The sequence below is a fragment of the Glandiceps talaboti genome, chromosome 22 (assembly GCF_964340395.1).
Source record: "Glandiceps talaboti chromosome 22, keGlaTala1.1, whole genome shotgun sequence".
Lineage (NCBI taxonomy): Eukaryota > Metazoa > Hemichordata > Enteropneusta > Spengelidae > Glandiceps > Glandiceps talaboti.
Genome location: NC_135570.1, coordinates 8973825 through 8987136, shown reverse-complemented (window position 1 = coordinate 8987136; position 13312 = coordinate 8973825). Strand labels below are relative to the sequence as shown.

At 36.1% G+C, this 13312-nt stretch overlaps 3 protein-coding genes across 4 annotated transcripts; all 3 read right to left on the bottom strand.

Moving 5' to 3' along the window:
- Positions 1-874: 874 nt before the first annotated feature.
- On the bottom strand, positions 875-3440 carry LOC144452503 (hematopoietic prostaglandin D synthase-like). The gene is made up of 5 exons (XM_078143603.1): positions 3302-3440; positions 2483-2575; positions 2165-2280; positions 1445-1559; positions 875-1035 (listed from the first exon to the last, which is right to left on the bottom strand). Exons 1-5 carry the CDS (start codon positions 3438-3440, stop codon positions 875-877), a joined length of 624 nt encoding a protein of 207 aa, XP_077999729.1.
- A 659-nt stretch (positions 3441-4099) lies between these two features.
- LOC144452125 (hematopoietic prostaglandin D synthase-like) lies at positions 4100-7297 on the bottom strand. 2 transcript variants are annotated; one of them, XM_078143148.1, is made up of 5 exons: positions 7128-7297; positions 6386-6478; positions 5636-5751; positions 5140-5250; positions 4100-4406 (listed from the first exon to the last, which is right to left on the bottom strand). In XM_078143148.1, the coding sequence occupies exons 1-5, from the start codon at positions 7264-7266 to the stop codon at positions 4242-4244; spliced, it is 624 nt and encodes a 207-aa protein (XP_077999274.1). In that variant the 5' UTR covers positions 7267-7297; the 3' UTR covers positions 4100-4241. The 2 variants fall into 2 exon arrangements, with proteins under 2 accessions (XP_077999274.1, XP_077999275.1); XM_078143149.1 differs by lacking the exon at positions 6386-6478.
- Positions 7298-8290: 993 nt separating this feature from the next.
- On the bottom strand, positions 8291-13096 carry LOC144452122 (S-crystallin SL11-like). Its single transcript, XM_078143144.1, has 5 exons — positions 12887-13096; positions 11331-11423; positions 10689-10807; positions 9624-9734; positions 8291-8810 (listed from the first exon to the last, which is right to left on the bottom strand). Exons 1-5 carry the CDS (start codon positions 13026-13028, stop codon positions 8646-8648), a joined length of 630 nt encoding a protein of 209 aa, XP_077999270.1. The 5' UTR covers positions 13029-13096; the 3' UTR covers positions 8291-8645.
- Between the last annotated feature and the right edge of the window lie 216 nt (positions 13097-13312).

The window sequence follows — 13312 nt, the reverse complement described above, 5'->3', positions numbered from 1 at the left end:
ACAAATATTAATTTAACTAATATGAAACTGTACAATGGGAGTTTACTGTTATTCTGTCTTTTCTTACCACTTTTAGAAATAAATTTGGAGCATCCAATGATTTCATATCTGTTTCTTGTTACATAAGTTTAATGAAAGTGTAATAGGTTCTGTTTTCTAGGAGGTGGCATGGGGTTAAATATATTTGGCATGTCAAAATAAAATGAAACTCATCATCTACCTCTTTTCTGGAGCAAAATTTACATATCCTCTCATTTCTTGCTATTCAACTGTCTTTCCTTTACACATGCCAGTTAACTACTAATACGTGCCATAGCTGAAATAATGTATTTGTCTGGTAAAATCAGTAATATATTTCTCTGGTTCTAAAAGTGATAACTTAAAGTTTATAACTTAAGGTTATATGAACCTTGCCGTGATATTTGAACCTTGTCATGTTATAATATATCCTAATTACCGAGAAGACAACACAGTTATTTATTTACAAATGACGTCATTTTCTATCTTCACTTAAGTAAACAATAATAAGTGAAATTAATCCTCGTGTGACACATTATAATTTACCTATCACAAACATGCATTCAGAATAAAATATAAACGTGTGTGTTTACAATCTCATTGTTTTAATTACGTTTGATACATTGACGGGAATAATATACATGTATATAATAAAAGATGGTTACAGATATGCATGGCGACGAATACAATGTTGAACATTGAAATCAGCAGAACGTGAATGTAATACAATAATTATGTTGATATTAATGTCAATGTTGAATATTGAAATCACCAGAATGTGAATGCAATTTGTTGGTTTCTTTATAATGAAATTAAATGTATAAAATTGTTCTGATTGTCCTAGCGTAACCAAAATTCAAAGGTCTGTCTTTGGTCGTTTCTCAAGCCAGGCAGCAATTTTCGGTAGCGCCATCACACGTTCACGTAAAGCATTCAACTTGGGATAGTCATCCAATAGAGTTGCATTTCGTGATAAATTGTAGTCCATCTGTGCCAGGAAAGCAAGGTCTGTCCAAGCTGTGGAGAATTTTGAAATAGTTATCACAACCAAAAAGTGTTAATAATTTCCCTTTCTCTTCAATGTGTGTTTTGTATTGTGTTGTATTGTATGCCTCACTTTATGTACCAGACATACTCCGTACTTGGCCCGTTGGGAACTAATTAGAAATGTTAAAACGTCATACTTGTAATAAACATATCCTTTTATATGTACGATCATGGTTCTTTGACTGTCAAACCTAATCGTTATATCTTTACGAACTGATCACGATAATACTACCATCATCTATGACTGATTAGAGTATGCTCCACTGACCAGTGGTTATTCTCATTTCTCGCATGCGCACTGTAAACTTTCACTACCCTTCTTAGTGACATAATAAGCATAAAGTCTTATCTTAGTTATTAGAGATGATATAGATTATACATACATCATCTCCAACAAAGTATCCATCTCCTCCATTGTTGTCTTTCAATAACTTCTCCAGGCCACCAAAGAAAACAGGCACTTTGTTCGTGTCATATTCTGACTCCAATACTTTCTGAAGATATAATAGGTGTATATGTCACATGTGGACAAGGTAGCTGAATGCATACAATCAATATACATTCATGGTACTCAATGTTTAATCATGAAATGATGCCTATATTGTTAAGGAGAATCATCTTTCAGCAGACACGGGCTGGGACACAGTAGTTCTAGAACCAATCTGACTGAAACCTTGAAAACTCTGACCAACCTTTATCAACTTTAAGAGTAGCCAGTTTGAATCCCAGGTCCTCACATTAAAATTATATTATCAGTGGAATTAAGATGAGTTCATAGAGTCATTTTGTTAGGGACAAACACTTTCTTTAGCTTTGCCAGACAATGGGTTTTAACAGCCACATTTTAAATCATAATCTGAATTTGGCCTTTATCGTCTATTGGATTTAGATACTACATACATTAAAGTCCACTGATTGAAATAAATGATACCGAATCTAAATCATTTTAATGACAAATCTATCACAATATAAGTGATTAAGTTTCATTTGTTGCCTCTGTTACATCTCACTACGTCCTGACATCATGAATGAAAATTATCACCAGGAATGAATGATTGGATCCTAGTGCGCCTAGATAAGAAGATGAAACTGTACTTACTTTCTTATCTTCATCTTTCTCATGATATATCATTCCAATACCCTTCAGTAAATCTTCCAACACATCAGTAATCATATCAATCTGTGCATTTTCAATGTTATCCTTACCTGCAAGTCCTGCTCAAGTTTTCAAAATACAAAACATGTGCTGATATCATTGCCATTTTGCTAAAAAATAGACTAGCTTGATTATTGTATGAAAGTGTTGTTAGGTGCATTTAAAATAATGAAATTATGAGCACTGTTTTGCACGATAAGATATTTATTTTCGCTCCTCTTTCTTACTGAGTATCCTAAGTTATTTCATAATTACACTTACCGTGTTCCTTGGCAACAAATCTAGCAATTGCTCTGGATTGGGCAAGAACAATGCCATCAACTTCGAGAATCGGTGATTGTCCAAATGGATATTCTAAACAAAACGATAAAGTTCAAGAACCATGCAACTTCAACGATGTCTTGACCACAATAGTATGAAAGCGTTGAGTGTGTATTTTTGTTTGAGATCTTGTTCTGTTTTGAAGTTATTATTACATATACTTTGGTGCACATGTTGATGATCATAAATTGCACGTGTACTATTAATGATATTCGGTAATTAGGCAATATCTTAATTACAAACGTCAGATTTCTTAAAGTTTGGCATAATTATTTACTAATTAATGAGTATATCATAATAGCAATAGTCAAGGATTTGTCATTCCAACAATTATTGTGTGTTGCAACTAATATATGAAGACATTGCCCTTTACGAAAGGCATTCAGTTTAAATCTGGTTAATGTTATATCACACTCTTTGCCCATTTTGAATCAATAAATATGCCCCTAGCAAAATGAACGCCCAGACCATCTGATTTTGAATGATTATTTTCAATATGGCATTATTCTTGTCATAACGTACATTGGCTATTAGTTGTCAAGCTATAATACTGTACATATGTATGTGCTGAAACAGTTTCATTCACAGTGTAGAATTGTCAACAAAATTTCATTTCATCAATCAATAGTGTAACAAGTTATCCGAGTCTTCTAATATTTCCAGCGATGCATTTATATCTGGTTTTGAGTGCCAATTACTAGTCTCTATACATCACAATACAAGTAGGCACACCAAAATGTATGTCTTGCATGTACTTACTTCCGCTCGCCTTTTCTTTCGGCCAATCCTCGAGTTCGAAGCGGATATCATCATATTCAACTCCAGCGGCTGCAAAAATCAACCGTGTTGTTTCAGCACGTCCACGGAAATTGAGATATCTAAGTTGGTATTTAGGCATGCTTGTGGTATTACCTCTTTCTGTGGTAGTAGTGGATACAAGGTACTGAATCACTGTGGTTCTACGAATCACGTTACATGTTGACGTCATTTGACCTAAATGTAGTGGAGATAGTAATTCACAGTTCCACCCCCTTTCATAAGCCACTGTGTTATAAGCTGACCCCCGCCCCTATTATAAGCTATATAAAATTCGCGGTGCACATCCCTCAATACTTCTTATATACACCAATAATGTAATCTAAAATATATCAATTGAAATAGGCCAATATAGACTGACTCGTACTGCCTTCTATAAGTTAAGGCCATTTTGTTTTATTCACTCTTCCCACTCGCATTATTAGAATGCTAAATTCGAAACTACCATAAATGACACCCCCCTTGTTATATAACATTTGAAGCTTGCCATGTTAAGATATATCCCAATTACCGAGGTCTAGTTGCTTATTTACAAATGACGTCATTTTCTATATACACTTATGTAAACAATAATAAGTGAAATTAAACCTCGTGTGAGACATAATATATACTCACTACAAACATGCATTCAGAATAAAATATAAACGTGTGTGTTTACAATCTCATTGTTTTAATTACGTTTTATACATAGACGGATATAATCTACATGCATATAATAAAAGATGGTTATGTATGTGCATGGCGACGAATACAATGTTGATATTAATGTCAATACTGAATATTGAAATCACCAGAATGTCAACGTTATTTGTTGGTTCCTTTATAATGAAATGAAATGTATAAAATTATTCAACTAGAATGATAGTTGTGGCGTAACCAAAATTCAAAACTCTGTCTTTGGTCGTTTCTCAAGCCAGGCAGCAATCTTCGGTAGTGCCATCACACGTTGACGTAGAGCCTCCAATTTGGGATAATCATCCAATACCGTAGCTTTCCATTTTAAGTTGTAGTCAATCTGTGCCAGGAAAGCAAGGTCTGCCCAGGTAATCTGTGGAGAATTTCAGAATAAGTATAATTACAAAATTTTAATAATTTCCATTTTTTCTATGTATGTCTTGCATTCTTTATAAGTGGTCAGCCCACAATATATATGTGAGATATAAAGCATATACGGCATAAACAATTGGATTACTCTCAACAAGTTACAGCTGAATGAAGGGAAAACTAAAATACTGAATACATTAGTTTAAGATTCGACGGCTCTCCTTCTACCATTAACAGTATACACGTTGGGTGACAATTCAATCATCCACCTCCGCTCGCAACATCGGATTTACGTTCGACACCACACATGATTTTAAGCAACACATTATTCGAACCTGCAGGAACATTTATCTGTACACACGTCTGTCGTATTGGTCTCATTCGGTAATACCTGTCTCAAGATGTCAGCAAGAAACTTAATACTCTACTCTCGCTTCACAACTAGACTATGCCATTTTATTTGGACCAAGAAATGCCCACATTAGTGGTTTGCAAAGAGCACAGAACTCAACTCAGACTTATTAACTTATCACAGAGTCAAGGAAACGGGATCATATCACACCAATCCTGATTCACCTTCAGAATTAACTATAAAATTCTATTTTTCACTTATAAATCATAAATCTTTATTCTCATTTATAATACTCGCATGCGCACTGCCACTTTCACTACCCTTCTAGTGACATTATAAACATAAATTCTTATCTGAATTATTAGAGATGATAACTAATACATACACCATCTCCAACAAAGTATCCATCTCCTCCGTTGTTGTCTTTCAATAACTTCTCCAGGCCTCCCAAGAGAACAGGTACCTTGTTAGTGTGATATTCCGATTCCATTACTTTCTGAAAGTAAAATAGATGTATATTAGATATGGACAGTGTAGCTGAAAAGACGAGGGTGGAATAGGATGCACACATTAGTTATACACAGGGTCGCTCTTTTGTTACGGACCAACTTTCTCTATAGCTCTGCCAGACAACTGTTTTCGTTGCTATTCCGGACTTGGCCTTTAAAATATTGCAGTCCTTGGTGAGATCATATGCTGATTGAAATTAATGCTACCGAATCTAAATCATTTTAATAACAAATATATCATAATATTAGTGATCAAGTTTCATTTTCGGCCTCTGTTACATCTCACTATGTCCTGACATCTTGAATGAGAATTATCATCAGGAATGAAGGATTGGATCTTAGTGCGCCCAGATAAGATGTAACTGTACTTACTTTCTTCTCTTCGTCTTTCTCATAATATATCTTTATAAGACCCTGCAGCAAGTCTTCAAACACATCGGTAATCATATCAATTTGTGCATTTTCAAGGTTGTCTTTGCCTGCAAGTCCTGTTGAAGTTTTCAAATACAAACATCACATGTCTGATATCACTGTCATTTTGTAAACATACTGGCTTGATTGTGTTGCTGCAAGCTAAGGGGACGAAGTGTCATTGATTGCATTAAAAACAATGACATTTTGAGAACTTTTTTTGGTACGAAAAGTGATTTTTCGAACCCCTGTTTACTAGTAGTCAAGTATTATTACATAGTTCACTAAGTATGTACATCTTCATGGACGCACCATGATTCAACACGAGCTCTCTCATAATTATGATTGGGAAACAGCCGTGTTTTAAATTTGAACAGTTCCTTGGCGAAATGATCACAATAAGTGACCAAATCATTTAATTTAATATCTGTTGAAACAAACGTCTCTAGCAAATTTTGATTATTCCGTCAGATCCTTTTTAGACACTGACAGAAGAAAGACAAGTGATTTGTTTGAAACATGTCTGTTTCTCTATCAAAAGTGGAGGTAGAGACCTTTTGTATGAATAGTGTTATTTTCCAAAATGTATTCCAAACGAACATTTGCTTTTTATTTTAACATTTGATGAAACTAATCTACAGATAAGCCTGTGTGAAGAAAATACTTATGGCACAAGATATACCAAACTCTTTTCTTGAAGACAATACTTGCCATGTTCACTGGCAACGAATCTAGCTATTGCTCTGGATTGTGCGAGAATAACGCCATCAACTTCAAGAATCGGCAGTTGTCGAAAAGGATATTCTAAAAAACAAAAAAGTCCACGAATCATACAACCATGTATTTTGTCTGAACCGTCAAAGAAAGAAAGCATTGAGAGTATATATTTATTCGAGACCTAGTTCTAGATCTGTTCTGAAGTTATAATGAACTTACCTCCCCTCTTCTAAATTCCAGCCGTTTGTTCGTGATCCTTTCCTATATAGTTGCTATGTACATCCCCTATTCACCTCTCTGATATAATTCTTTTTAGCTGTCTAATGGTTGGAGAGACGTGAACATGTTCTTTACATTTAATCATAGACAATCCACCTACGGTTATAAACAGTTATGTCAATACCAATATGTAAACAACAAATGGTTTTACTACACACACCACCCACCTTTTGATATATCATACGTACTGTTAGCCTTTTTAAAGATAAAAAATGAACCATCCATACTCGATGTAGTTAATTTTCAATTTGTTCATACTGTAAATTATTAAAATAGTAATTGGCTATTAGTTGTTAAGCTCTAATGTTGCACATGTTTCACACCATTAATCTAGAAACTAGTCGACAACTTTCAAATATAATTATCCATCCATCGCCAGCTTTGAGAGCCAATGACTAGTCTGTATGTATCACATTATAAGCAGGCACAACCAAATTTATGCGTTGCATGCACCTACTTCCTGTCTCCTTTTCTTTCAGCCACTCATCGTCTTCGAAGCGGATATCATCATATTCAACACCAGCGGCCGCTAAAATCATCCGTGTTGTTTCAGCACGTCCACGGACATTGAGATATCTAAGTTGGTATTTAGGCATGCTTGTGGTATGAACTCCCGTCTGCTGTAGTAGTAGGTGCAAGGTTTTGAATGATCTGACAAATCACGTGATATGTACACATATCGGTTGACCTGCATTTCGTGAGGAGTACCAGTAACATACTTGTATTACCCGAGACTGTGCAAATAGCAACACTATTATTTCAACCTGCCTACATGTCTCCTTGCATTTCAATAAGCGGTAGTTTTTGTTAGATCATGGACGTACCTCGCTAATATTTACATTGTCAGTTTGACCTCTGACCGCGAGGGGTCATTTGAAGCCAGGGTCCCTGCATTCAACGACCTTTGTGACATTTGCAAGCTGACCGGCCATTCAGTTCCAAGTACTTATATGACAATAATATTATCAATATGAGGAGATGGATAGGTTTTTAGAGATATGGATAGCTTGCTTGCTGACTAAGCAGACAAAGCAAACAAACAAGCTAACAGACATGCAAACAATGGGGCATGAGGGCTGTCACACAGACAGACACAGACAGACAGAAATTGAATTGAAATTTACTTTTGGTAGTTGGCATATGTACTGGACATATAGCTAAATGTAATGGAAGGTACCCCCCCCCCCCCAGGAGGGTACTTGCGTGGCCGGGTAATGAGTATACATGTATATGTACCCTGATGGACAAAATTTACAACCACAAACTCTACAAAAGTTAAAAAAAAGTAGGGGTCAAATGTCTACATTTCAGCCCGACCCCGATTTACCCCCTGTTTCTGTCTAAAATGTAGACCTTTGACCCTATAGCTACTTTTTGAACTTTTGTAGAGTTTGTGGTTGTAATGTTTGTCCACCAGGGTACATACGTACCCATTACCCGCCCGTGTATCCCAGGAGCCATACATACATACATACATACATACACACATACATACATACATACATACATAGAGGGGGGAGACAGAAGAGAGAGCTGATATAACCAGTAACGTCTAATATACTAGATATATAATACTTTATTGCAAAACAATGCAAGCGATAGTAACATTGTCTATGGACTGTATCCTATGTGTATACTGGTAGGTAAAATGTTTTCTCTGTCAGTATTTTCGTCATTCAATACACTGAAAACAAGGGCAACATTTTTTTGAATGCTGTCATTTAGAACACATTAAAATAACCTATGCATGTCCAACACACTTATGCAGTTTGACCAGTTCAAACAAAATTACAATTTCAAATCTCTTTGCATGGTTTCTTTCATATATCTCTGCTATTTTCTTTACTATGCTTAAAGCGCTATGCATTAATGGAAACTTAACCTTTCTTTGTGTTGTTAAATAAGGTTTTTCCTGTCTGATTCTTTATTCTTTGATCATTATTAATACATTTTCCTCGAAGAAATGCTTCGACAGTTACCAATCGGTGTTTGGTCGCTTCTTAAGCCAAGCAGCTATTTTTGGAAGCGCTGCTATCCGTCCGTATAACGCTTTTAATTTGGGGTAGTTGTCCAACACCTTTGCATTCATGTTGATATTATTTTCTATCTGACTGTAGAAGGCTAAATCAGCCCATGTCAACTGTAAGAAAGTGATAGCTAATAGTTATAAAAATGTGACATGAATCGGATCGATATATGTTGTAGTACATACCATTAAAAATTAAGGTTATTAGACTTCATTAGTGCTAAACATATTTTTTAAGTCGATGTGTATTGCCCCTTTCATGTTAGTATTCACTTGCTCTGTTTGATACAACCACACAAAAACAGCACGTTCTACACTTCAAAGCAGCAACATCGTACTTTCGTGCAACATTTCATCCAAATGAAATAAATAATTTTAAATGCTCTGCAGCTAGACGCAGACACACATGTGCTAATGTTTTGATGTCTGCATTTTTGTCTGCATGGTAACACTTTAATTAACTTCATTTAGACAAAATGTAGCATGAAGCCCCATTCATTCCATCTTGCTATCTCAAAGTGTAGCATGTACACTTTCTTATTGGTTCCTGCATCGTTGTATCAAACAGTCAGTGAACACTAAGATGAAATGGGCTGTATAGTTATTGACATCCTTTGATAGCGGTTTGAAAAGCAATATGTTCAGGTATGTCATAGGTGGCAGGTGCACTGCACATGAACCGATTGAATGTATGCTATCCTAAACTATCTGTAGTCTAGCTATACACAATGCATCGCAACTGATTTTCGTTCGGTCAGAGGTCACCTTGGCTATATTAATAATTTAGCAACATACAGACGTTTTGTACCAAGGTCCAGTGTATAAAATTGGCATTGACTTCTCAATACTTGGGATACAAAAATGAAAAGTAGAAGTAAACAACTTGTTAGAGTCAAGTTACTATTTTTTACATTATACAGTACTTACCCCATCTGTGACTAGATAACCGTCTCCTCCCTTATTTGACTTGAGAATCTTTTCTAAGTGTCCCAAAACATTTGGAACAAATTCACTTTCATATGCTTTCTGGGCTTCAGCCTGGAAAAGGATATGAAATAGTAATAATCTTCCCACTTTTGTGACACATTGATATGAATGAGAGAGAGAGAGAGAGAGAGAGAGAGAGAGAGAGAGAGAGAGAGAGAGAGAGAGAGAGAGAGAGAGAGAGAGAGAGAGAGAGAGAGAGAGAGAGAGAGAGAGAGAGAGAGAGAGAGAGAGAGAGAGAGAGAGAGAGAGAGAGAGAGAGAGAGAGAGAGAGAGAGAGAGAGAGAGAGAGAGAGAGAGAGAGAGAGAGAGAGAGAGAGAGAGAGAGAGAGAGAGAGAGAGAGAGAGAGAGAGAGAGAGAGAGAGAGAGAGAGAGAGAGAGAGAGAGAGAGAGAGAGAGAGAGGAAAAGCATATCCTAGGACATCATTTCCCATTTACAAAAGTGTTGTGAAAATTTGGAACCGTGTCATTCAATTCATGATGTATTTACTTACCTTGAAGTAGTCGTCTGGATATTTCCGATAAGTAGTTCGTGAACATAAAGACATTTATTATGTTCAGGCTACAAATGTGAGTTTCGACTCTAAGGCAACAAAAGTCGTAGAATTCATAAACTGGTTTTAGGGCCCCATTCACATTGTATTTGTACCTGACCCTATGTCGACTTAAATCACAGACCAAAACCATCGAATATTAGCATATACTTCGTTTGTTCCAATCATGTAGCAGTTACCCTGAACTTTGACCTTGTAAACTCTCCCCTTTGCAGCTAAGTACTACTAACGATGTCAGTCCTAACAACCTTCTTGCACTTGGTCTAACTTAACCCACCTCTGGGCTGACTTAAACTGTTCATCTTTGTTTAAGTAGGGTGAAGATTAGAGTCACCTCCAGTCGAGGAAACTTGTTCACAGCAACCCCCTATAAGTGTTACAAAACTGATAGAAACAAAGTCAGTACTTTATACATTAAAATCTGATTTTGTTCAATTGCGCAAATATACTTGCCTTCTTTGTTTCATCTTCAATTTTAAAAATAATCTCTGCCCACCCAGCAAACAGATCTTCCATTGTGTCTGCAATACTATCAATCTTGAGATTATCTTCTGCTGTCTTTCCAGTCAAACCTAGTAGGAGGAAATATAAAATGTACTGACTCTTTTAAATACAGTGGACTTTTCTCCCTGAAAGCATGCGCACTGAATATCATTTTGTTCTCTGCAATGTGATTTACAACTTTTCCGTATAATGAAATAGAAAGATTTAACATCTGCTTTCACACCATTGGGAGCTCATGTGTAGATGAGAGAAATAAGTGTATCATTATCGTGTTAAGTTTCATAAAACTGATAAAATTAGCACGATGACGTCATTTGCGTCATATTCAAGTTTACAGTGACATTATTCTAATTGGGTTTGTTGTGTACACTGTGTGTGGTAAACATTGAATTTTAAGCTGACCATCTAAACCTATGCCTGTGTAGCTGAGAACCTCCAAAGTAAATAAAGTGTAATATATTTTTCTCACTTTTACTAACTAGTATCTATGCGAAGACGTGCATTTTTCCTAGTTTGTAGACCCTTTGCATGTGGGCCGCTAGCCTAGGCACGCAATGACCCTATATCAGTATTACTACTGTAATAACTTACCATGTTGAGATGCGATGTATCGACCGATGGCTCTTGATTGGGCAATCATCACACCATCGATCTCCATGGTAGGTAATTGACCAAATGCATATTCTGAGAAGAAAGGTTGAAATATGCCACGACGAATAAACGCATACAGGAACTAGTTATACAAGTGTTTAAGACAAAACTGGATTTGTAGAATGTTTCGTTATTCTAATAATTATTGCCATTCCTATGTTGCCAGAATGGAACCAAATTAATTAAATACAGCAAGCATATGTATGTGATTGTACAGAAAGTAACTGAATATGTGCCAAATGTACAAACCAATGTAGATTAGTTACGTCTGGTCAACCTTTAGGGGTATTGTTTAGACAGAGATCATACAGAATTACAATAGTGAGAATAATGACAACAAAGTCATAAATTCGTTTGTATATCCCTATACCACGCACAAGCCAAATTATTGCCTTTGAACAGAAAATGTGGATTATATGCATTGGTCATTGTACGTCACCACAAACCGTGTACATAAATTATGTTTGAGGAGGTATAATTATACTATTTCTCAATATTTGTTCTTCATTTTTGTTCTTCATTTGGCTAAAAAATACTCGTGACCTAAGGGTTTTTGTCAATACTCGTCTAGTGACTCGTAGTGACAAGGTCGTCTGGGTCGTATGTTCATTGCAATTGGCTGAATGAAGAGGAATGTTTGGAATGTGTAAATGTACTTGTATATGCATAAACACACACACACACACATGCACACGCGCGCGCGCACAAATACTAATATTGACATGCAAGCATACACAAATAATAATGAGTATTATCTTAATCCTCAAACCATTTAAGCTATTTTTATTGTAGTGGTCTGGATTAGCATTTGATCAAGTTGTTTCCTATGTAGCTGTGCACTTACTAGTATTTGTTTGATTTTCACATGGGAATGTGGCTAGAGGGTAACATCCGGGAGAACCGGAGTATAAATATTGCAATACCACCATCAATATGCAACAGGCTCTAGTAGTACTGTCGATAACAACTTTTAGTTAAGCACCAATTTTGAACTCGCGTTCAAATTAAAGTTGTGTAACATTCCTTACCAGAAAGGGGGCAACGGTTTTAAGCATATTGAACATGAACACGTCTAGCAATTTTACAACACGTATTGGCCTACATATTATCAACATTGTGGTTAGGTCATTTTCAAATGTCACATTAGCATAGCGAGGGTAATACGTAGTATCAGACTGAGTGGAGAACGTCTCACTGAAGATAGGATTGTAGCGAGGATATAGTATTCAACATTTTCAATGTAGCAATCTAATATAAGCCTACAATGACGTCATCAATTCATAGTGTGATATGATTAGTCATTAGCATGTCTTTGGACTTTGGTAATATATAAATTTACACAAACTTTGGCTTAAACTGTGTTTAAGGAATCGTGCATTTTTCGGTCGAAGTAGTATAATGCCCTATTAGTTTATTGAAAACGAAACCTGCCTACTTCCTTGTACAGAATATTAAAACAAACTCAATACAAAAAAAATTGAAATCCCAATACTTACTTCCCGTTGCCTTTTCCGCCGGCCATGCGTTGTCTTCGTCGATACGAATATCCTGATAAGAAATGCCTGCAGCAGCTAAAATCAGACGAACCACCTCTCCTCTCCCACGTCCGTCAAAATAATAAAACTTATACGAAGGCATAATGTTGATTTGACTGATCTGGCCGAGGAATAACGAACCGCTACTGGTGATCGCTAAGTTTGTTGGATGCAAAGTGAACAACTCAAGGAGGGTCACGTGACTTTTTATAAGCGCAATCTTTGTCCTCAAATGGGGTCACGCGACGCCACAGATTAAACATTTGACCGCCTACGATAATGCATTTTCTTTTGTGGTAGTCATAGTAACATCAGTTTGGGAGAGATTTTCGAACGTACGTTTAAGTTTTGACTTGCAAAAAATAAACACCATTGCGAAATCAAAGA